This window comes from Bos mutus, chromosome 29 (assembly GCF_027580195.1).
Source record: "Bos mutus isolate GX-2022 chromosome 29, NWIPB_WYAK_1.1, whole genome shotgun sequence".
NCBI classification, from domain to species: Eukaryota; Metazoa; Chordata; class Mammalia; order Artiodactyla; family Bovidae; genus Bos; species Bos mutus.
The window spans coordinates 28,362,361-28,384,882 of NC_091645.1; the positions used below are offsets into that span (position 1 = coordinate 28,362,361).

General features: G+C 41.7%; 1 protein-coding gene across 2 annotated transcripts; it reads left to right on the forward strand.

Annotated features, from left to right (window-relative positions):
- Positions 1-1,233: 1,233 nt before the first annotated feature.
- STT3A (STT3 oligosaccharyltransferase complex catalytic subunit A) lies at positions 1,234-22,522 on the forward strand. Of its 2 annotated transcripts, none has more exons than XM_005894362.3 (18): positions 1,234-1,386; positions 3,463-3,595; positions 4,360-4,420; positions 6,757-6,878; positions 7,260-7,405; positions 8,926-9,016; positions 10,178-10,284; positions 10,947-11,111; positions 12,335-12,515; positions 13,313-13,468; positions 14,396-14,487; positions 15,247-15,402; positions 15,656-15,844; positions 16,788-16,904; positions 17,022-17,124; positions 20,205-20,393; positions 21,181-21,296; positions 22,240-22,522. In XM_005894362.3, exons 2-18 carry the CDS (start codon positions 3,508-3,510, stop codon positions 22,276-22,278), a joined length of 2,118 nt encoding a protein of 705 aa, XP_005894424.1. In that variant the 5' UTR covers positions 1,234-1,386; positions 3,463-3,507; the 3' UTR covers positions 22,279-22,522. The 2 variants fall into 2 exon arrangements, with proteins under 2 accessions (XP_005894424.1, XP_070221360.1); XM_070365259.1 differs by having other exon boundaries at positions 1,363-1,468.

Below are 22,522 nucleotides of genomic sequence, written 5' to 3' on the forward strand. Positions count from 1 at the left end.
GGCCACCTCATGCGAAGAGTTGACTCATTGGAAAAGACTCTGACGCTGGGAGGGATTGGGGGCAGAAGGAGAAGGGGACGACAGAGGATGAGATGGCTGGATGGCATCACTGACTTGATGGACGTGAGTCTGAGTGAACTCTGGGAGTTGGTGATGGACAGGGAGGCCTGGCGTGCTGCGATTCATGGGATCACCAAGAGTCGGACACAACTGAGCGACTGATCTGATCTGATCTGATTCATAGTACTGTAACTGCTAAACAGAACTGAGTACACTGGCACTAGATTTACACAATTGCCAGATGCTCCCATTTTCTTCGGTGTGGCTCTTGTTCACTGAGGTCTCTAGGGAGCGGAAGTGCGTGTCTGAGAGATGATAGAATCGGTTGCTGAAACTTCGCCCCTTTCCCTGCCCTCAGCAACGTTTCTTTGGGTGTGAGGGGTAAGATGGGGCAGTTAGGACACTTTTCACTGGCAGGTAACTTACAAAGGGATAAGCAAAGCACCGCCAGGCTGCAAACTGGTTCCAGGAAGAAGCCTGTCTATAACTTGGGAGGACCGCCTCTGCAGTCCTGGTGGACGCAGCCCGCGCGTCGACTCTTCCACTGAAACCCCACGACCCCTTTAGCCTAGGCATGCCCATTCACGAATCAGGGGCTTAAGAGAAATGCCTCGTGGTATTTGCAGGTCTCTCGTCCACCGGTTTACCAGAGCAAGGTCAAAATGACTTTCCAGCGAACTGTCAGACAAGATCCTGTACAAGATGTAACAGTCTGGATTGTGAAGCGCTTGAGTTTTCATTGAGAATTAGTAAAAAAAAAAATTTTCTCACCTCTCCTTTAACCTTATATTAAGGTAACGTCAATTTCTACCTTAAAAAAAAAAACAAGACTCTCTGAAACGGAACCGGGCGGTCTCAGTTCAGCTTTGGGGGATTTGCAGTTTCGGCCTATGCCTTTGCGTCGTTTCCGCTTCTTGTCACGTGACTGGGCTAAACGCGCCGAATCTTCCGCCCGCGACTCCTTCGCCGTCCGCAGACCGACACGTCACTGCTCGTCCCTCAACCAAACTGCTCCGAGCGTGTTCTTTTCGTGCTCGGGCTCTCAAGAGCCGGCCTATCACGGCTGGGCAGTTGGACGAAGTCCCGCCTTCCTGGTACTAAGTGATATCTGTATTTTCCAGTTAAAACATGGGAGAGCGGCTGCGTTCACGCCTCCGAGTCTGACAGACAGTTCCAGAACCCTATCGCTCTCTTCAAGTGTCGAATTGTACCTGAACTAGCCAATGGGGAGCAGTCCGGGAGGCGGACCCGGCGCTGCCAGGGTTGGGTGCACCGTTGAACAGATGGCAGAGGGAGGCGAGCGGATTCCTGAGGAACGCCGGTCAGGTGAGAAGGCCTTGGGATGTAACTTGAGGATTAGCCGCAGGTGCAGTCCAAGGCGTTGGTGGGACTGAGCGAAGCGCAGGAGGTGCGGCTTTAATGGCGGCGGCTGTGGGCGCAGGCAGAGTCTGGGGCCTTGCAGAGGAGGGGGCGTGGGACGTGGTGTGGGGGGCATGGAAGGATGTGAGCGTCTGGGATGGATCATGCACATAGGCCAGGTGGGCGTGGGAAAGATGGGGCTCGGGCACCGACTAGTCCTGGGAGGGGGTGGCGCTTAGGATCCTTGGGTGGTGGGGTGTCCCACGCCGGGTGGTGCAGGAGGTGTTGAGTTCTGGGAAGATGGGAGACGGAGGGAGGGACCTGCTGTAGTGGGCAGAAGTGGGGGAGGGAGGGACAGGCGTGAGGAAGTGTGAGCAAATTGGAAACAAGAACCAGGGTGAGACAAGACGCCGCACTTTGCAGGCACAGTTGTAGTGGAGGATAGATGCCCAGTGTTTTAAGAAAAGTGTCTTTGCCGTTAAGCGATGTGCAAACACTACCAGTGAGCACAGTATAGAAACTCCCTTGAGATCCTGGCCTAAATTACCAGCTTCTTTACTCCGTTTCAAAGGAAAGGTTCTAGTGCTCTCATTTCCTCCGCTTAGTCTTCTAGGCATGTGGCTCCTATCAGCTCAGTAGTGGTAAGTTTTCCTGTTTCAGGCGTTGGAGAAAACAAGTACAGTCCTGAGGGATGTAACTGTGTTATGGACTTCCTAGAGTTAGGTGTTTATTTTTGATTGCAAGGTATGGTTTTCCTTTGGGACTATAATTAAAAATAAATGTACATCTGCTCCTCTGGGACAGTTAATTATGGAAAAAGATGCTTGAGTCCTTACTTTTGGAGCTAGGAATATATGATTCTTGATGCCCTCCACCTAGTCCAGTGTTAATTTTTTCCCTCCTTTCCTCTAGTAATAGTTGGAAAAAGATCAGGAGGGATCCAGGTTCCTTTTATTTTTTTTTCCTGCAGTCTTTAGTGTTGCATATTCTTTATCACTTAGCCCTTGACCAGCTTATGATTTAAGAAGGCAGTGCTGTTTTAAACAGAAATACCTATGCTCCTACTGAGTGCTGATAAAATATTGTTCATCAAGTGATCACCGTTCTGAATGGTCTGAATGGTCTAGAGACTACTTCCCTCCTTCAACATTTTATTTTAATCTAATACACCCCCCCCCCCCGCCCCACATACAGTCCAATCTTTTTTTTTTTTTGGCCTTAGTAGGGAAATTTTATTTTCTTTACCCTCCAGATCATTATCTGGTTCTGTCTCTCAGATCAGTGGCTTAAATCAGCAGTGTCAGTTACAGGATGCTTTGAGACAGCTGATGGGAAGTGGGTGTAGATTTGAGCAGCAGTTAAAGTGTGATAGAAGAGATTGAAAGTGCAGTGATCTGTCTGTGTGCCTCTCCCTCCCCTCCTGAGTGCATAACTACTTGTATTCCTGAAGAGTCGTGTGCTCTAGTTGACCCTGCAACCCCATTGGGATTTGGAACAGAAAGAAGCGTGTAGCCAGAAAGTTTGGAGCTGAAATTTAGGGATGTAAATGGTGCCGATTCAGTCATGACTTCTGTTTCTCAGCCTTCTGCTTTCACTTCTGTGCTCATTCCCTGCTTTCCTTCATACACTCCTGCCTTTTCTTGTATGCTGTGTTTCTCCATTTAATTATTCTTTTCTCTGTTTTCAGTCTTTCCTGTTTGCTTTGCCTCTCTTCCTCCAACCCTCTTTTTTTCTATGTGTTTCTTCTTTACTCCTGTCGTACCACACGATTGCCAGTTGTGCTCCTTGGTAGCTGCAAAGACTGAGAAACAGAATTATGGTGATAGAGTCTCATCATTCCTTTTCATCCTTGACTTACAGCTCTGACATGCCAACTTCCTTGTCTGTTGGTCATAATTCAGGGTCAGCTTGGGTCTCAGTTAGTCCTGACCCTCTCTTGTGTGTTCATTACTTCCTCTCTCTGTGGTTCTCTCCCACCATAAAATACGAAAGTGAATTAGCTAAATTGAAGGTGTTTGATATCTCATGGTCTTGGCTTTCCAGTTTTAGCTATTTGACTGTCATCTGTTGCCGCCCATTGATGTGAAGATGACCAAGCTGGGATTTTTGCGGTTGTCCTATGAGAAGCAGGACACACTTCTGAAGCTTCTGATTCTGTCGATGGCTGCTGTGTTATGTGAGTGTGCATGTGGACCTCCCTTTCTTCAGAATATGGAAGGGAGAAAATTTTGAAGAAAAAAAAAAATTAGCAATGGCTTTCTTAAATGCTTTGCTTTTCTTCCAGCAGATTGTAATGTGTTCTTTTTTAGTGTTCTCAACCAGTAGAATTTTGTGAAATCAAAAGAAACACAAGGATTGTAGAAGTTTGGACTAGTGATCATCTGGGAAAGAATGGGAAGCGTGCTGTGTCAATTTTGGGTTTTCTTAGAACTGAAAGTGGTACCAGAGACCCTGGGATACTGAGTTTTGTAAAAGATATTTGTCTTCCGTAGTTGCCTGCCTCAGTATTTCTGAAAGTCTTTCCAGCACTTATTCTGTTTTCTTAGGTTTTTCTTGCTCTTCATGAGTCATAAGTGGTCTAGATTCCCTTACTTCTTAGTTCACTCCAAAGCTAAGGCTGTGGAAAGGGGAGGTCAACGTATTAGAAGATGACCATGTAAATTAGGTGCAACACTAGTGGGTGAATGTGGTGTTATAGGCCTTGATAACAAGTAGTTAAATGTGTCCTACTTCAGTGGAAATGTGGGTATTATTGTCACGGGAAAATGAACTTCCTTGTTTCTTGTGTGTGGGAGGGATGGATAAATACTTGATTCAGTCATTATTTTGTATTTCCTGTGACTTCTGTGCTGGATAATACTACTGTCTGTGTAACATTACTATCTACTGTTGTTTTTCATGGTATATTGCCATTAAATATTAGTTCTCTGTTTTGTGCAGCATTCTCCACTCGTCTCTTTGCTGTCTTGAGATTTGAAAGTGTCATCCATGAATTTGATCCGTGAGTACCTTTGCTTGGTCTGGTATTTCCTTCAAGAAGCATTCAGGTTAATGGGTTTCAGATTCAAATTCCAGTGAACTCTTGGTAATGGGGATGTACTTTCTATGCATTTCTACAATGGTCCCCTTTTTGAAACATTTCCAGTGGAATTTGAGACCAAGTGAGTCTCTCAAACTTATAAAAAATGAGAGAGGCCTTGCTGGTGTGCCTACCTATTGCTTAAGACCTGGGTAAGCTAAGAGAAGTCTGACTTCTCAGCTTGGTTGACACTTAATGTTACAGGCTACGGGAAAGGGGACTGGGCCTGGTGTGTGTTTGAGGCTCAAGAGAAAAATCAGAGGTCGTAAACTTGAGATCCATGACTTTTTTCTGTTTAACAATTTGTGTGGTATAAATTGGGTCTGTCAGTTAAGTTCTAAGACATTGAGGAAAATTTAAAGTTGTGATTTTGATTAGGGATTTTATTAGCTAAAAAGAGGCATAGGTGAAAGACATTTACTGAGCTTCATTCTGTTCCAAGAGCTGTTGTACAGATTACCTATAAATCCTCCCAGTAACCCTATGAGATGGAGGTATTAGTGTCCCCTTTTTACAAATGTAACTGAGGCTGGCAGAGGCCATTCAAGGTCACATGTATAGTAAATGTTACATATATGGTAAATGTCACATGTATGGTAAATGTTAACACATATAATAAATGTTACATGTATAGTAAATGGAGGAGCCAAGATTTGAACTGAGGTTTGTCTCTGTTTCTAGACACTGGAGTAACTTGTATTACTGAAAGTTAAGGCTTCAATTAAAATTTAGAGAGCTAGAATCATAGAATCTTGATGCGTCATTGATATCATAAAAATAGAATATTAGGCTTATGGAACATTGATTCAAGTTTAATACCCACATAAGTTTGCAAGTTTGTCATATTGTTTTGGGTAGATATTTGAAAGCACTTTGGAGGCATACAGTCATCAATTTTTTTCCCTCAGGAATGAGATAACTTACATTCTTTTGGTTCTTGATCACCAGTATGTTAGGGCTTTTTCTCACACCCTCTAGATGAGTGAACATTGAGATGAGATGGTCAGGGAAAGCAAGAGTATCTGCTCTGTAGTCATAGAGACAGAAGGGATGGTACAGATCATGTGATTTGACACTTCCTTTTGCAGAGCAGGAAGCTGATGCCCAGAGTGTGACCCCAGGCCAGACCTTTTCCCACTAACTTGCACTTCTCTGTCTCACTCTGCTGCTCCTGCCATTAGGTGAAGGACATGATTCTGACACCTGGTGACTGCCTGCTACCCCTATCCTTTCTGTCTCTCTGACAGTTACCAAAATAACATTCGTCGGAATAAATAGAAGGATAGATATCTATGCCATCTGCTACTTTACTCACTTCAGCTGCTAAAATTTGACTGACCAAGGAGGAAATAGGGTTAGAGCAGTGGGCAGGAAAGATGGTTAGTCATAATCATCTTTAGTGATTAAACAGTTCTTTTCATTTTACTTGTTTATATTTTTTATTATTTGTAATAAATTTGTTAATATATATGTGATATATATAAATGAATTATATGATAAATTATATATATATATATACATAATATGTTATTTGTCTTTCTTTTTTACTTTTTAAATGAGAAACTTATGGGGCTTCATAGCTTGAGCCTAAAGAACTGTGTTTTTTTGTGTATAACTCTTAAGCATTTTGTATAAAATGCTTTTTATGTGATTTTTATTTTTATGCTACCATGTAGGTGGCATTCAGAACTATTTTAAATAACAACATGAGTAGATCTGATTACAAATTTAAATACCCATTAAGAGGTGTGTGTTATAGAGTAGACTAAAAAATGTTCATCCTGCATCTGGTGTTACACCCACATCTTTAGAGATGCTCCTCACTTGAAGTTCCCCGTGTGTCCTCGTGTGTGTTATGGAAATGTTCTTTTGTGTGTCGCTGTCACTTGAAAAGAGTCGAATCTGTTGGTGCCCACATCTCAGCTGTCCTGTCTTCTGAGTGCTTGAATCTTCTGGCTGGGGCTGATGCCTACTACATGCCAGCCTGGTGAAGTGTCCTTTGTTTAATTAGCCTCCAGTTGCATTTCCTTACGAGAGAAGCAGCGTTTAACTGAGACAAACGTGGAGCTGCAAATGAGGAGACTCGTGGTAATGTGAAGTGATTTTCCTGCTTCGCATACTTTCGGGTACCAAACTGACTTTGATTGGAGTGATAAGTTCCTCGGTGGTATAACCTGAGGAGCCAGATTCACTGCACACTGGGGCGAATACCTGGGTGTGGGGAGGAGCAGACACAGTTCTTCCCTGTCTTTCTGCAGGTACTTTAATTATCGCACCACCCGGTTCCTGGCTGAGGAGGGATTTTATAAATTCCATAACTGGTTTGATGACCGGGCCTGGTACCCCTTGGGACGAATCATTGGAGGAACAATTTACCCAGGTGAGGGGAACAGGATTTTTTTTTTCCTTACAGCAGTAACTTATTTGTATAATATGGAACAGTGTGTTTTATTCCTAATATCTTTGTTTTGTGACACTTGTAATTTCATTCTGATTACAGATTCGTAAAAGTAGATTCTATATAGAAGGGAGAACGTGTATGAGAGAGTGGGAGTGGGTAGCGTTTCATAAATTCTGGACTTCTCATTGAATGCACAGGATGGAAATTTATAGGCCTCCTGCAGCTGCTACGTTAGTGTTTCTGGTGGGTTGTTGAGACCCGTGTTACCACCGTATTGATAACTTGGATTTTCCCTTTCTTATTCCCTTGCGTTCTTTGTCTTAGGGGATAACCTATTGGCCTCTCTTCTTCCTGTTGCAGGCTTAATGATCACTTCTGCTGCAATCTACCATGTCCTCCATTTTTTCCACATCACCATCGACATTCGGAATGTCTGTGTGTTCCTGGCCCCTCTCTTCTCTTCCTTCACTACCATCGTCACGTACCACCTTACCAAAGAGCTCAAGGTGAAGGATTTGGGGTGACAGGAGGCTTGGGAATGGATGTTGTTGAACCTCTCTAGTAGATGCTAAAGGGTGGGGGACTGAGAGCTTAAGAAGGGCAGGGAGCTAGGGGCTAAAGACAGCTTTTGATGAGCCGAATTGCTAGTTTCATCCCAATCCCTCCCTAGAATATGTGGTGTCTTATCATTAACAACTGTTTGTCCATATAAGGGAATGTTTGAAGGTCAAATATAAATTGTTGTATATGGAAAAAGAATTTTTGTGTTAGTTTACTCATCACAGGACTGCCTTTTTTTTTTTTTTACTGTCTATTTTTGGCTGCATTTTGTCTTCATTGCTTTGGGCAGATAGCGAGGGGGGGCTGCTTATTTGTGGTGGCATCTCTTAATGCAGAGCCTGGGCTCTAGGCACATGGACTTCAGTAGTTGCGGCTCGAGGGCCCTAGAGCACAGGCTCCATGATGGCAGCGCACGGGCTTACTTGCCCTGCAGCGTGTGAATCTTCCTGGACCGGGGATCTAACCTGTGTCCGCTGCATTGGCAGGTGGATTCTTATCCACCAGGCCACCAAGGAAGACTTATGAAAAGAATATTTAAAGTGAGATTTAGATTTTGAATCTAGTATCCCTCACAATCTAAGGGAGAGAGAAAATAGCTACAAGATATGTTCCAAAACAGGTAGTTCTTCTTACTGGAAACGGACACTTAGCTGAACAATTATTTGTTGATTTTTAAAGAAACATTTATTTAAAAATTCTGAAACCCCTTGGCTTTTATACTTAGAGTCTGTGATACGGGCTCTGCTTCCCCAGGTGTCTGCCTCGCTGACCCTGGCTCCTAGGATGCTGTTCTCTGTGGCTGTGGTGTCAGGGAGATACTGGATGTGCTAAACCAGTTGGAGGGCTTGGGAAACTTGAGTTTAGTTTGAAAGCTCTTTCATCCTTCTCCTTGCTGCCCTGTTCCAGATTTGACACTTATCAACAGACAGGTCCTTCCTCTTTCCTTGTGTGGGTTATATTTTGTTTTTCCTTTTTCCTGAGTTCACAGATTGACTCATAATATTCCAGCTCTATTATCTAAGCTGGTATCTTTAGTCTACTGTATATTACCACCTCTGTTTGTTGACTTTTTAGCTCAAATACTTATGTCTTCCTTTGTCTATGCTTGCATAGCTTTTAGGGGTGTGACTCGTGTTCCTGTGGTGTGCACATGTTGTTGAAGGGGGACTCAAATCTGGGGGTACTCCGACCCAGCCGCCCGTTCTGGGGCAGCATCTGCCTGATTTCATGGTTTGTCTGTTCTTAGCACACGTGTACTCAGTTTCAGACTTAGTACCATGGCAGGGAGGGAACTGGTTGTGAAGTGTGTAATTTTCTTGTGCTGCAAGCTTTCCTAGCATCACATCTCCCTTGCAAAGTGTCGAACTATTCTCTGGGCCCCGTAGAAGCAGATGGGACTAGTGGACCCTCTCCTCTCCCACAGCTGTGTTGGTGTTGACTTCCTGTTACCCCTCTTGTCTTACAGGATGCAGGAGCTGGGCTTCTTGCTGCCGCCATGATTGCTGTGGTTCCTGGCTATATCTCCCGGTCTGTGGCTGGCTCCTATGATAATGAAGGTAAGACTTAAAGTTCACCTTATTATCCAGTAGAGCTCTGTGAAGGGTAATAGAATCTGGGTTCAAATCTGCTATTTAGCAATAGGAAAAATGGTGTCTGGGTGAGAAGATTAGACGTGGGCAGGAAGGGACCTCAGACTGTTAAGTTTATATTCTGTCTCTCGTTTTCTCTAGAAAGGTAGCTGGTAATTTTCCTTAAATAAGGCCTCTGGCTCATCTCTGTATTCCTAAAAGGAGAGTTAGGTTTTAGGGTTGGATGGGTTTTTGTTATTGTTTATTCACTCAGTGGTATCTGATTCTTTTGCGATCTCATTTGCTGTAGCCCACCAAGCTCCAGGGTTGAATGATACTATTGTTTTAACACTGTAATCATTTGCTTTATTTTAGATGAAAGGAATGGATATTCTTAAAACCATAATGACTTTTATTGACTTATTTCCAAATCACTGTATTTATTGAATGTTATTGGTAATCAGTGTTAGGTATTACAGAAATAGTTAATGAATAAGAGTATTGGCTTATAGTTAAGGAATTACAGAGATAGATAATGAACAAAATAATTTAGCCCATAATCTATTAATGCAGATTAATGCAGACCTATAAAAATAAATCTAACGGGCAGATAGTATTGTATGCTATGAGAGAAATATGAACAGAGTACTTTGGGAGCGCAGTGAGAGAAGAGATTCCGATTTGGGGATCAGGGAAGGCTTTTTGGAAGTAGTTGTGTTTGAACTGGGCCCTGAAGTTGGAACTTCATTAGGCAAATATTAAAGAGCGAGGCAGTCAGGGCATAAAGACCACCTTGTGGTAAAACGCAGAAGCAAGGTGGTGCTTGATAGTATGGGATATCATTAGGACTCAGATAGCAGGTTCAGTGCCTGAAAAGAAGAGTAGCAATAATGACTAACACTGAGTGCTTGCTGCAGGCTAGATTCTGTTGCAAGTGCTTTACATGCAGTGGTTAAATTGGTCTTTATGACACATTTATGAAGTAGACACTATTATGGACTCTTTTTCTTTTACCAGAAACTAATTCAAAGAGATGTAGAGCAGTTACACTGTTACTGGGTTGTAGGTCTGAGATATGCAGGTAGTTTGTTGCAGATCAGGATTTAATATCCCAGTGTGGCTTTATTGAATTTTGTGTTCCTTCTGCAGGGATTGCCATCTTTTGCATGCTGCTTACCTATTACATGTGGATCAAAGCAGTCAAGACTGGTTCCATCTACTGGGCAGCAAAGTGTGCCCTTGCTTACTTCTACATGGTAACTCTTCACTCCCTTCTTCCAGGAGTCTCTCTATGTTTGCATACCTGTTGGGATTAACTGATGTAAACTGGAAGTAGCTCTTGGGGTTTGAGACCGTAGAGTAGAGGACAGAAGCCTTTATGGTCTCTTGTGTCCATACAGAGCCTAACCCAAGGCAGGCGGATGATAAGATAGAGGAAATTATTTTTAATTTTTAGAGGTCTCCAGATACTGTATTTCTTATGGATACATATTGGTTGGCTAGCTCTCTTTTCTGATATGTTTCCCTTAAATTTTTCCTTTCCTAACACATACTTTTTTCTGTTCAATCTTTCATTAACCCTGAGACTTCTTCCCTTAACTGTTTCGCTTGCTCACATTTCACGTGTATCCCTAAATCCTCCATGTGACCTTATAGTAGGTCGCATCCAGATTAACGCCGAGGGTTAGGGGCCTTTTGTTTTGTGATCACAATGACAAGAGCCATATAGAACAGAGGACTGAGTTAACAGTAATGGGTTTAATTTGATTTTCCTGTTTAAAGAAGTCAGTTACTTAAACTGTTTAAACCACTTGGCATTAATAAAATTTTTGGTTACTATAAAAAGGTGTTCTGTAAAAAGGTCACAGGTAACAAGGAGGAGTGCTGAGAGGAGCTGTCCTTTTTCCTCCTGTCCTAGGTCTCTTCCTGGGGAGGTTATGTGTTCTTGATCAACTTGATCCCTCTTCATGTACTAGTGCTGATGCTCACGGGACGTTTCTCGCACCGGATCTACGTGGCGTACTGTACTGTCTACTGCCTGGGCACCATTCTTTCCATGCAGATCTCCTTTGTGGGTTTCCAGGTGAGCCCTAGACTGAGTGGAGTTTTTAGTTTCTTCCACTTTTTTCCTAATCATCTCCAACTAAATTGATTTATCTTGGATTCTGGTGAGGATGTTAAAACTTACAGGTCTGACCTTGGACTGCTTGTGTTAACTGAAACAACAGAATCATTGGTCAATAAAGTCTGCCCCCTGAGAGGGTTAATATTTGTTCATGTCGTTTAATTGCTCTTAAGTTAGCTTAAGTTTGGGGAGAAGCAGGGGTATTTTGGTAGAACTGAGTTGATGTGAGTGATCACAGTTATCTTTTTCAGTCCTTCTTAATGTGAATGATCCCATTCAGTAGTAATGACCCCTGAACTTGTTAATGGGGCCAAGTAATTAAGTCCTTTAGGAAGCAGAACATAGACCTTTTAACCACATTACTCCATAGGGTTAAGAGACAGCTATTAAATCCGAGGAATGATGCGATATGTGTGATTTTTCATGTAAAATTCTTACGAAAAGTGGAACCCTTATTCAGCTCAGCAAGTATTCCTTTGCTCATCCCCTACAATGTGCAATTTGCTAATAACTGGGAAATGTAAAAAGTAAAGATGTGATCCTGGTCCTTAAGGAAGTCTTTCTGGGAAAGACACCCATGTAGCTCTCTGTGATGTAGTGGTCCTAGAAATGTAGTCTTGGACCAGCAGGCTCAGCAGCATCAGGGAATACATTAGAAATGCAAATTCAGGATTTGAATCTACTGAGTTTCAGAAGCTCTGGCGGTGGGGCTCAGCTGTCTGTGTCTGAACACCCCCTCTTCATTCTACCATGATTATGCTGCCTGGTGGAGTTTGAGAACCGTTTGTCTAAGTTACAGGAGAGATCTAAGGTGTGTAGATACAGAGGAGAGCAATGGATTTCAGCTTGGCAGAGTAGGAGGCAATAGTATTTGCTTGGGGCCTTGAAGGGAATTTTAATGAGTGCAAATTTTGGGAAAATGAGAAAATTACAGTCGAGGCTCAAGAAATAGCCTGAGCAAAGGCCAGACATGTGATATTGATAGAGTATGGTACACTTTGGACTCCAGGTATTCTGTGGAAATGTGGCAGGTAAATTAGACCCTCCCCTGGATTGGCCCTAATTCCTTGGTAGCCTCAGAACTCATTGGACCCTTTGGTCTGAACTTGGTCTGGATAATTCAGGTCCAGGCTGGACCCGTTGTTTTCCTGACATTCTCACACATCTGCTTTCACCTGCAGCCCGTCCTTTCATCAGAGCACATGGCAGCCTTTGGGGTGTTTGGTCTCTGCCAGATTCATGCCTTTGTGGATTATCTACGCAGCAAGTTGAATCCACAGCAATTTGAAGTTCTTTTCCGAAGTGTCATCTCCCTAGTGGGCTTTGTCCTTCTCACCATTGGAGCTCTCCTCATGCTGACAGGTAGGAAAGGCTTTTAGTATTAAGTATAAATGGGTATGAACATAGCATAAACTCCGAAAACATGGGTTATTTCCTGACCACAGGAAGATGCATTCTTTTTCTCCCCTTTGTCTTGATTTCATGCATATAAAATCCATATTACACACTCAATCCATTTGTCAGCCAGTGTTTGGATTCAGCATAGAAAAAAGATCTTATTAGATCAGTATTTAATCTCAGAAGACTCACACTTGGTAACAGAACTATATTTACCATGCTTATCTTTCTCTTTTTTTTTGTCCTTTTCTTTCCTATATTGGTAGGGTAGGAGAAATCCTAACATTGTTTGCCCTACAACGTGACTTCATCTAATCCTAAATGACAGAACTGTGTCTGTTTAGTTTGGTTAGCATTGCACATTTTCCTCACGTGATGTCTCAGAGTCTAATTTGATTTTGCCCAGTCCTCTGTATTGTCTAATTCAGAGCAACACTGGAGGACGGCCTGACTTAGTTTATAGCATTGGCCTTGGTTTGACCAGATTTAGTCTAACCCTTCCAGGAAGCATTTCCACCTTCCTTCTCTGAGTTTATCATACAGCCTGACTTTATTCTGCTGACTGTGCTGACATAAGTACTCTCAAATTTGAAAGAAAGGAATCAGTGAAGTTCTCAAGGTATTCGTGACATTTAGACAAAAACCTAGTCTTGCTTTGTCTCAGAGAATCTTATTAAAATGGAAAGTTATGATTAGTTAGGATCAGATGTTATTTTGTTTCAGAAGTAATTGTGAAATATTTGTTGCCTCTTTGCTGCTAGGAAAAATATCTCCCTGGACGGGGCGTTTCTACTCACTGTTGGACCCTTCCTATGCTAAGAACAACATCCCCATCATCGCCTCCGTGTCTGAGCATCAGCCTACGACCTGGTCCTCGTACTATTTCGACCTACAGCTTCTTGTCTTCATGTTTCCAGGTCTGTCTGCCTTGTTCTGAAGTGGTCTTCTTTGCAAGAATTATTTGATTGAAAATAAGTAAAATACCCCCATCCATATATTTTTATTGTTTTTGTTTTTTGCCTGTGTATTTATGTGGTACAGAAGATGGCTAAACACGTTTTTCTAATATTTGAAGCAGAATGGAAATCAGAAGTTGAACAATTGCAGATACTGGCAAGTTCAGAGTGTCACAGTTTTCTGTTCAGTTGTATTATAAAATTCAACTCTAATTCAGATTTTTTTTTAGTACTTCTAGTGTACCCAACCCCTCATCCCTGACTCCTTCCCATTTATCTTCTTGATATTATTTTGATAGTAGGCATAGCTGATTGTAAAGCTTCTTCATCTAACTTACCTTCTGGCCAGTTCAGAGATAAGAATTTACCACTGGTAGGGAACTTTTTTTTTTAATTGAAATAACTATATTTTTTCTTACTATGAAAATAAGTTGTCTTTTATACGAATAGAGACAAATATTAAAGTTTCAGGAGTTCTCACCACACACCTGTTGCTCCTGTTAACAGTTGGAATGTATATTCATCCAGTTGTTTACTGATTAAAAGTCAGATGATAGAGTTTTTCTCCTGACTTCTAAAATTTTATAATCATAATTTGTTATTTAGGATTACGTCAGTGAAATAGTGTTTAAGATACAGCATTTGTTAATTTTTTAAGTACAGAGGTATGTAAAGAAGGTGGCAAATGGTCCATAAACTTCCAAAGCAAAATTTTAATTGATGTGTTTTATTCTGTTTTATAAATATTCTGTAGTTAAATACCTCCTTTATGTTGGACATTTAGGTGGTTTCAGATTTTGTGCTATTTTAGAGTGCCATAGTAACATCTTTGCATGTGTCTGATTGTTTTTCCAGCTCTTCACTTCTTTTTTCCCTTTATTTTTGTAGTTGGTCTCTATTACTGCTTTAGCAACCTGTCTGATGCCCGGATTTTCATCATCATGTATGGTGTGACCAGCATGTACTTTTCAGCTGTAATGGTGAGGAATGCCCTCAGTCCTAGTGCAGCTTTCCATCTTGACTCCGGGGGTTTTCTTCTTCCCCCAGCACGGGAGGATGCAGTGCTGGAATGCCCTCAGTCCTGGTGCAGCTTTCCATCTTGACTCCGGGGGTTTTCTTCTTCCCCCGGCACGGGAGGAGTCAGTGCTGACAGCTGTGCAGAGGCTTCCTTCTGAGCACTTGAGGGGCTGCGTGGTAAAGCTGCTCACTGTTGTTGACCTTTCCCGGGAAGGTACAGGGTACTCACATTTTCTGATTGTGAGGCCCACCTTTCTTGGATTTGTACCCTTGTGTCAGGGAGAGGCCCTGTGCAGGTTCTTTCCCCCGTCTTCCTGGAGTCTCAAAAAGGGAGATGATGTTTTTTTCTTAAAGGCTTGGGTGCTGAGTGCCAGATTGTTAAAAGGAGAGAGGAGAGATTTTATATATTGCAGTTAAAGACAGTGCTTCTCAGACTTTTTTGATTCCAAACCACGATTAAGAAATACTTTTTATAGCCTGTCATTACTCAAGATGTACATACATTCATACATGTAGAACTAGGGGGAAAAAAAAAAGTTTAAAAAAAACCCACATAACTTCTATTTTAGATGTGTCAAGTATTTTCTCTCCTTTTTGTTCTGTTCCATTGACAGACCATGTTTGTTGAAAACCCCTAAACAGATGTCATCATCTACTAATAGGTTGAAACCTGTAATTTGTAAAACACCAATTAGATTGTGATCTCACTTCCTGTTTTTTAGGTGCGTCTGATGCTGGTGTTGGCGCCTGTTATGTGCATTCTTTCTGGCATTGGAGTCTCTCAGGTGCTGTCCACTTACATGAAGAATTTGGACATAAGTCGACAAGACAAGAAGAGCAAGAAACAGCAGGATTCTACTTACCCTATTAAGAATGAAGTGAGAAGCGACACATAGAACAGGCTGGGGGAACTGCGTGTGTTGTGTGTGTGCACGCACGTGTGCAAGCATCTGTGGGGTGTTTTTTGAGTGAGGGGGAGTAAAGTGGAACACTGTCACCAGAAGTTAGGATTAATTCATATAGCCTCTGACTTATTTTGGTTCATTTTTTCTAAATCATTGACTGTCTGTAAGAAGCTGTTCTGTGCTATTGTAAATTTAATTTGGTTTAGACACAATTCTTCTTGTCTAGGTGGCAAGTGGCATGATACTGGTCATGGCTTTCTTTCTCATTACCTACACCTTCCACTCGACCTGGGTGACCAGTGAGGCCTACTCTTCTCCCTCCATTGTGCTGTCTGCTCGTGGTGGAGATGGCAGCAGGATCATTTTTGATGATTTTCGAGAAGCGTACTATTGGCTTCGTCACAATACTCCAGAGGTGAAAATTTGGGAGGTGTGGGATTGTGGGGTAGGAGGACGGGAAAGACATTTGCTGTTACAGTGAATCAAATAGCTTTTAGATGGTAGAAAGTTTGGAGAAATTGAAACTATAGAACCTGGTGCTGAATGGGCCTTAAAGGTCAACCTCCACTCAAGTTAGGATGTCTTCTGTAGCAGTGCTTCCTGGTTCAGATTATCTGCACTCTGCTTGGACATTTGTATTGACAGCATGGTGACATTATTGTGAGGTAGGCCATCCCAATTATAAAAGAGAAAGGTTAACAGTAATGCATGTTTATTGTAGAAAAATCAGAAAACAGAAGCAAAAAACAAAGACACAAATTTTCTATAAAGGATCACCTAATGATAACCACTTTTAATATTTTGGTTTATACCTTTGGAGCATTTCCTTTCCAGTAGTTACTGAGATTGGCAATTGTGAGTTAGATTCTTATAAGAATTTCTTTTTCTTTATTCGTCATATCCTGCGATTTATCCCCTCCCACCTCCTACCTCCTTTCTTTATAGGAGCTGATTTTTATGATATTGTTTATGATCATTTTTTATGATGATCATTTCTCTGATGACACCAAGTTGTTTATTTGGAAATATTACATAGCTCCCTACACCTCCCATGCCATTATGTTTATTTTTATAAGATTATCTGGAATGAAAGTATTGGCAATGTTGGATTGTGTAATTTGCCTTAAGATTTCATTATGGTATACAAAGGTAGGACCAGGTGCCAAGATTTATTTTCTTGTTAGGCACGCGTTATTCTGCAAAGAGTCAGACACAACTGAACGACTGAACTGAACTGATTCTGTAAAGATGTTAATTAGCTGTATGTTAATTCCTGTCAAATGCCCTTCCACTACTAGTATTTTATTTTTGGAGTTGGTGAGACACTTGTAATTTCTGTTTCTCATTCTTCTTTTCAGGATGCGAAGGTCATGTCATGGTGGGATTATGGCTACCAGATTACAGCTATGGCGAATCGGACGATTTTAGTGGATAATAACACGTGGAATAATACCCATATATCTCGAGTAGGGCAGGTAAGGTGAAGGGGTCATTTGAGTGTTTGATGCACAGGGTCTCATGGGAAATACTTCTCCACCAGGGATCATATGGCCTGGAATTTCGCTCTGAGAAATGTGCATGTGTTTTTCTAGGCAATGGCATCCACAGAAGAAAAAGCCTATGAGATCATGAGGGAGCTTGATGTCAGCTATGTGCTGGTCATTTTTGGAGGCCTCACTGGGTATTCTTCAGATGGTAATGAAATTGATTATATTTCTAGCTACAAGACTAAGAAAACTAGATGAAATCTCCTACTTTTCTATCCTTTCACTAATCTTATCAACATATTTTCTTAGTTGATACATATATGCAACTTGAGGTTTGGTTATTTTGATTTTTGTTTCAAACAAGTAGGAAGTAGATGTAAAGAATTCTCGTGCATGTATGAAAAGTGAAAGTGTTAGTCACTCAGTCATGTCTGACTCCTTGTGACCCTATGGAGTGTAGCCTGCTGTGCTCTTCTGTCCATGGGATTCTCCAGGCAAGAATAGCCATTTCTTCCTCCAGGGGATCTTCCCAACCCAGGGATTGAACTGGGTCCCCTGCATTGCAGGCGTATTCTTTACCATGAGCCTCCAGGGAAGCTCCATGCAAGTATGCTGCTGCTGCTAAGTCGCTTCAGTCATGTCCGACTCTGTGCGACCCCATAGACGGCAGCCCACCAGGTTCCCCTGTCCCTGGGGTTCTCCAGGCAAGAACACTGGAATGGGTTGCCATTTCCTTCTCCAATGCATGAAAGTGAAAAGTGAAAGTGAAGTCGCTCAGTCGTCTTTGACTCTTAGTGACCCCTTGGACTGCAGCCTACCAGGCTTCTCCGCCCATGGGATTTTCCAGGCAAGAGCACTGGAGTTGGGTGCCATTGTAAGTATGGCATGTTATAATTGTCTGAAGACCTAGGAATAGTTCCACAAGCAGTGAACAATATAGAAAATAAGGCCTCTGAAAATGAACTTAAGAATTAGCATTTTTTAGTGGGTTTAAGCCATAGAATCATCTCCCAACTTAAAATGTTTCTCATATATATATATATGTGTGTGTGTGTGTGTTTGTGTGTGTGTATATATACATATATATATATGGCATATGTTAACCATGTTCCTTATAATTATTAGCAAATCCTGTGGTTAGAAGAATCATCCAAATACAGTTCTCTGCCTCAAAAAAACCTTGAAAAACTTAAAGCAATACCTGTTTCAACTTTAAAAGGTTAAACACTTCTGAAAGTTTATAATAAAAATGGTGCTTCTGCTTCTAAACCACCTTATAATATCAGTTCCCAGGAAAATTATTCCTTCAGTTATTTCTTCTAGTACTTATATTCATATTTCTAAATAATATGTATATTCTATTCACAGATCGATCATTTTAGATACGCTTTATCAACTTCTTGTACTAGATAAGGAATTTAGTTCTCTGTATTTCCCTCTCCCCCTTCTCATCTTGAATCTTCTCATTAGAGTTAATGATCAGTTTTTGGTTAAATCCAGATAAAGCGTTTTCACAATCATGACTAAATAAATACTGTGCACTGCTGAGTCAACCTGTACACTGGGGTTAACATTCTTATCTAGAATAACTTGTTTTCCTGCAGTTAATAATTACCTCTTATTTCTATCTTAATTTTCTTTGACTATATGGTTGCTTCTTAGAGATGTTCAAATTTTAGATTATATCTGGCTTCTGATATGGACAGACTTACCGGATTCACCTGGATTGAAAGTATAAAGTGTCAGTATAATGTAGTAAGACTAGTTTCTATGTGTGTCTTGTACAGGCAGAGGAGGAATGACAATAGCCGGGATGTGTTCCCGTGGACTTGCACTTTCACAAACAATTGCTTCGGCACTATTTGGTTATGTGTGACTCTAGGTTTTTTTCTTATTGATAATAATAATATATGCAAAAAGTACAGAAAGTTTTTTGTGTATGTATGTTTGTGTGCTTATGTGTTTGTATGCATATGTATTTTTATATGTGTGAATGTATACACATAGGTGGTAGAAATAGATGGTTCCCTAAAATCTTTAGTATTCCATGAGACATATATGTATCTGTCTACCACATTTTCTTATTAGGTCATCTGTTGATAGACTGAGGTTATTTCCATATCTTGTTTATTTTGAGTAATGCTGCAGTGAATACTGATTTCTCTTGGGAATAGTGATTTCATTTCTTCTGGGTATATATCCCAAGAAATGGGATTTCTGGATTACATGGTGGTTCTATTTTGAATTTTTTGAGGAACCTACTTACTGACTCCTATAGTGTCTGTACCAATTTAGATTACAACCAGCAGTGCACAAGGATTCCCTTTATTTAGCATCTTTACCAGCATGACTTTTGTCTTTTTGACAAGAGTCATTCTAGCAGGTATGTGGTGATGCCTCATTGTAGTTCTGATTTGCCTGCGTGCATGCTCAGTTGCTCAGTGGTGTCCGAGTCTTTGCGACCCGTTGACTGTAGGGCATGCCAGGCTTCCCTTGTCCTTCACTGTCTTCTGGAGTTTGCTCAAACTCATGTCCAGTAAGTTGGTGACGCTATCCAACCATCTCATCCTCTTTCGCCCCCTTTTCCTCCTGCCCTCCATCTTTCCCAGCATCATGGTCTTTTCCAGTGAGTCAGCTCTTCACGTCAGGTGGCCAAAGTATTGGAGTTTCAGCTTCAGCAGCAGTCCTTCCAATGAGTATTCAGGACTGATTTCCTTTAGGATGGACTAGTTTGATCTCCATGCTGTCCAAAGGAGTCTCAAGTCTTCTCCAGCATTCCAATTCAAAAGCTTCAGTTCTTCGGCACTCAGCCTTCTTTATGGTACAACTCTTACATCCTTACATGACTACTGGAAAAACCATAGCTTTGACTATACAAACTTTTATTAACAAAGTGATGTCTCTGCTTTTTAATACACTATCTAGGTTTGTCATAGCTTTCCAAGGAGCAAGCATCTTTTAATTTCATGGCTGCAGTTACCATGAGCAGTGATTTTGGAGTTCAGGAGAATAAAATCTGTCACTGCTTCTACTTTTTTCCCATCTATTTGCCATGAAGTGATGGGACCAGATGCCATGATCTTAGTTTTTTGAATGCTGAGTTTTAAACCAGCTTTTTCACTCTCTTCTTTCACCCTCATCACAATGCTCATTAGTAGCTTTCTTATTTTTATAACTTTAGAGTTATATGGTACTGTATGCCACTAGGAAAGGATTAGAAATAATGAACTTTCATTATGTGATTTAGCTGTAGCTACCTTGGTATAAAGCAGTTTTTTCTTTTTCTAGACATCAACAAATTTCTGTGGATGGTCCGGATTGGAGGGAGCACAGATACAGGGAAACACATCAAGGAGCACGATTATTATACTCCAACTGGGGAGTTTCGTGTGGACCGTGAGGGCTCTCCAGTGCTGCTCAACTGCCTTATGTACAAGATGTGTTACTACCGATTTGGACAGGTTTACACAGAAGCCAGTAAGTGATTCCTGAGAACCTTAACAACAGTAAGAAGAGTAGTAGCTAACACATACAGGATATTTTTTATATTCCAGGCACTGCTCTAAATGCTTTATTTCTACTAATTCATGTAATCCTTACAGCAGTCCAAAAGGTTGATGCTAATATTATTCCCATTTTATATGTGATGAAATTGAGGTACAAATAGGTTCCTTAACTGCACAAGGTCCTATAACTAGTGCTGAGTCAGGTTAAACTCAGGCAGTCTGGCTCTAGAAAAGTCTGTGCTTTTATTCATTACTTTTTTTACCTCTCAGTAAAAGGTGTTTTACCGGAGAAAGGATTATGAAAGGGAATAGAGTATGATAAAGGACTTTACATTTCTTCAGATAAATTGAAAGGAATGTGCTTAGGTTAAGTCTTTCCTTCTGACTCACAATTTCTTGGCTCTGCAATTGGGACTGTTTCGTGGATGCAGGCTGTGACATCTGGAAAGTTCTTCTCTGTCCCATGGAAGGGTTACTGGTGTGTCCCAGAGGTCCTGGGTGGTAGTCCTCAGGAATAGAGGTGCTTGGAGGTCAGGCCGTGGACTCTGCCAAGCACCATCTTGAGGAAGATGTGAGTTAGGCTAGCACTCAATTTGACCTTCCTGACTGATGTCCTTTTTTGTAGGCCCTACTCTCTACACAAACTGCATGCTAGGGAGTAACATTCCAGTGGGATGATTTAGCACATGGACTTACTGTTTCCTTAGGAAATGAGCACTGTAGAAAGAAATTTATCGTCTTTTTTCTTGCCTTTCTAGAGCGTCCACTAGGCTATGACCGTGTCCGGAATGCTGAGATTGGGAATAAAGACTTCGAGCTTGATGTCCTAGAAGAAGCATACACCACAGAACATTGGCTGGTCAGGATATACAAGGTGAGCAGGTGTTACACTGTGAAAGCATCTCTAGTGCTTAAAAATAGGCCACGTATTTCTAAAATAGGGATATTTCTGTGTCTGAAAAATAGCCTGCTTGGAATTTTTCTTTCATTTTAGATTGTTCTTAGTAGACACCCCAGTCTGCTGTCATTCTGGCAGTGGTTACAGTGATATTTTCCCAGTTGGAGTTAGGCTTGGTCTGTTTTAGTAATTCTCAGGCTTGGGGGAGGTAGTAGGAGAGTGTATGTGTTGTTCGAACTATGTTTTCTTCTCTCCCACTGAAGAATTTATGGCATAGAGAGTCACATCAGTTCAGTTCAGGCGTTCAGTCATGTCCATGGACCGCAGCACGCCAGGCCTCTCTGTCCATTACCAACTCCTGGAGTCTGCCCAGACTCATGTCCATCGAGTCAGTGATGCCATCCAACCATCTCATCTTCTGTCGTCCCCTTCTCCTCCCACCCTCAATCTTTCCCAGCATCAGGGTCTTTTCACATGAGTCAGCTCTTCGCATCAGGTGGCCAAAGTGTTGGAGTTTCAGCTTCAATATCAGTCCCTCCAATGAACACTCAGGACTGATCTCCTTTAGGATGGATTGATTGGATCTCCTTGCAGTCCAAGGGACTCTCAAGAGTCTTCTCCAACACCACAGTTCAAAAGCATCAATTCTTCAGTGCTCAGAGTCACATAGAAGTGTGTTATATCTCTTACATAAGAAAAGGTTGAGAACCTTTGCTGTATTTGGAGGATAGATCATTTACACAGCTCCTTACAAGGTACCCTGAGAAGCTCAGCAGAGAATAGCTAGTCTCACACCAGAGGCAAACCAGGGAGCAGAATCCAGTGTAACGCCTTCCTGTCTGGGTGAACCCAACTCAGTAGAAAAGCTCTCCCGTGCTGACCTGATTATAAACGTTAAACTGATACCTTTGTGTTGCAGGTGAAGGACCTGGATAATCGAGGCTTGTCAAGAACATAAATGTTACGTCTGGTTCTGATCTGCTTCGCACTGAGTGCGTCCCATTTAGGGCGCTGAAGATGGTTTAAAAAATATGCAGTTGATATGAACAGAGCGCGATGAGATTAGAATTGTCCGGAGGTTTTGCCCTGGGCAGTGTGGGCTGGGCCAAATGGAATGATCTTTTAATTCTGAGCAGGTTACCAAATGAAATGTCATGGCTTTACTTTGGTCAATTAAAGGGGGGAATTTTTTTTAAATGTGC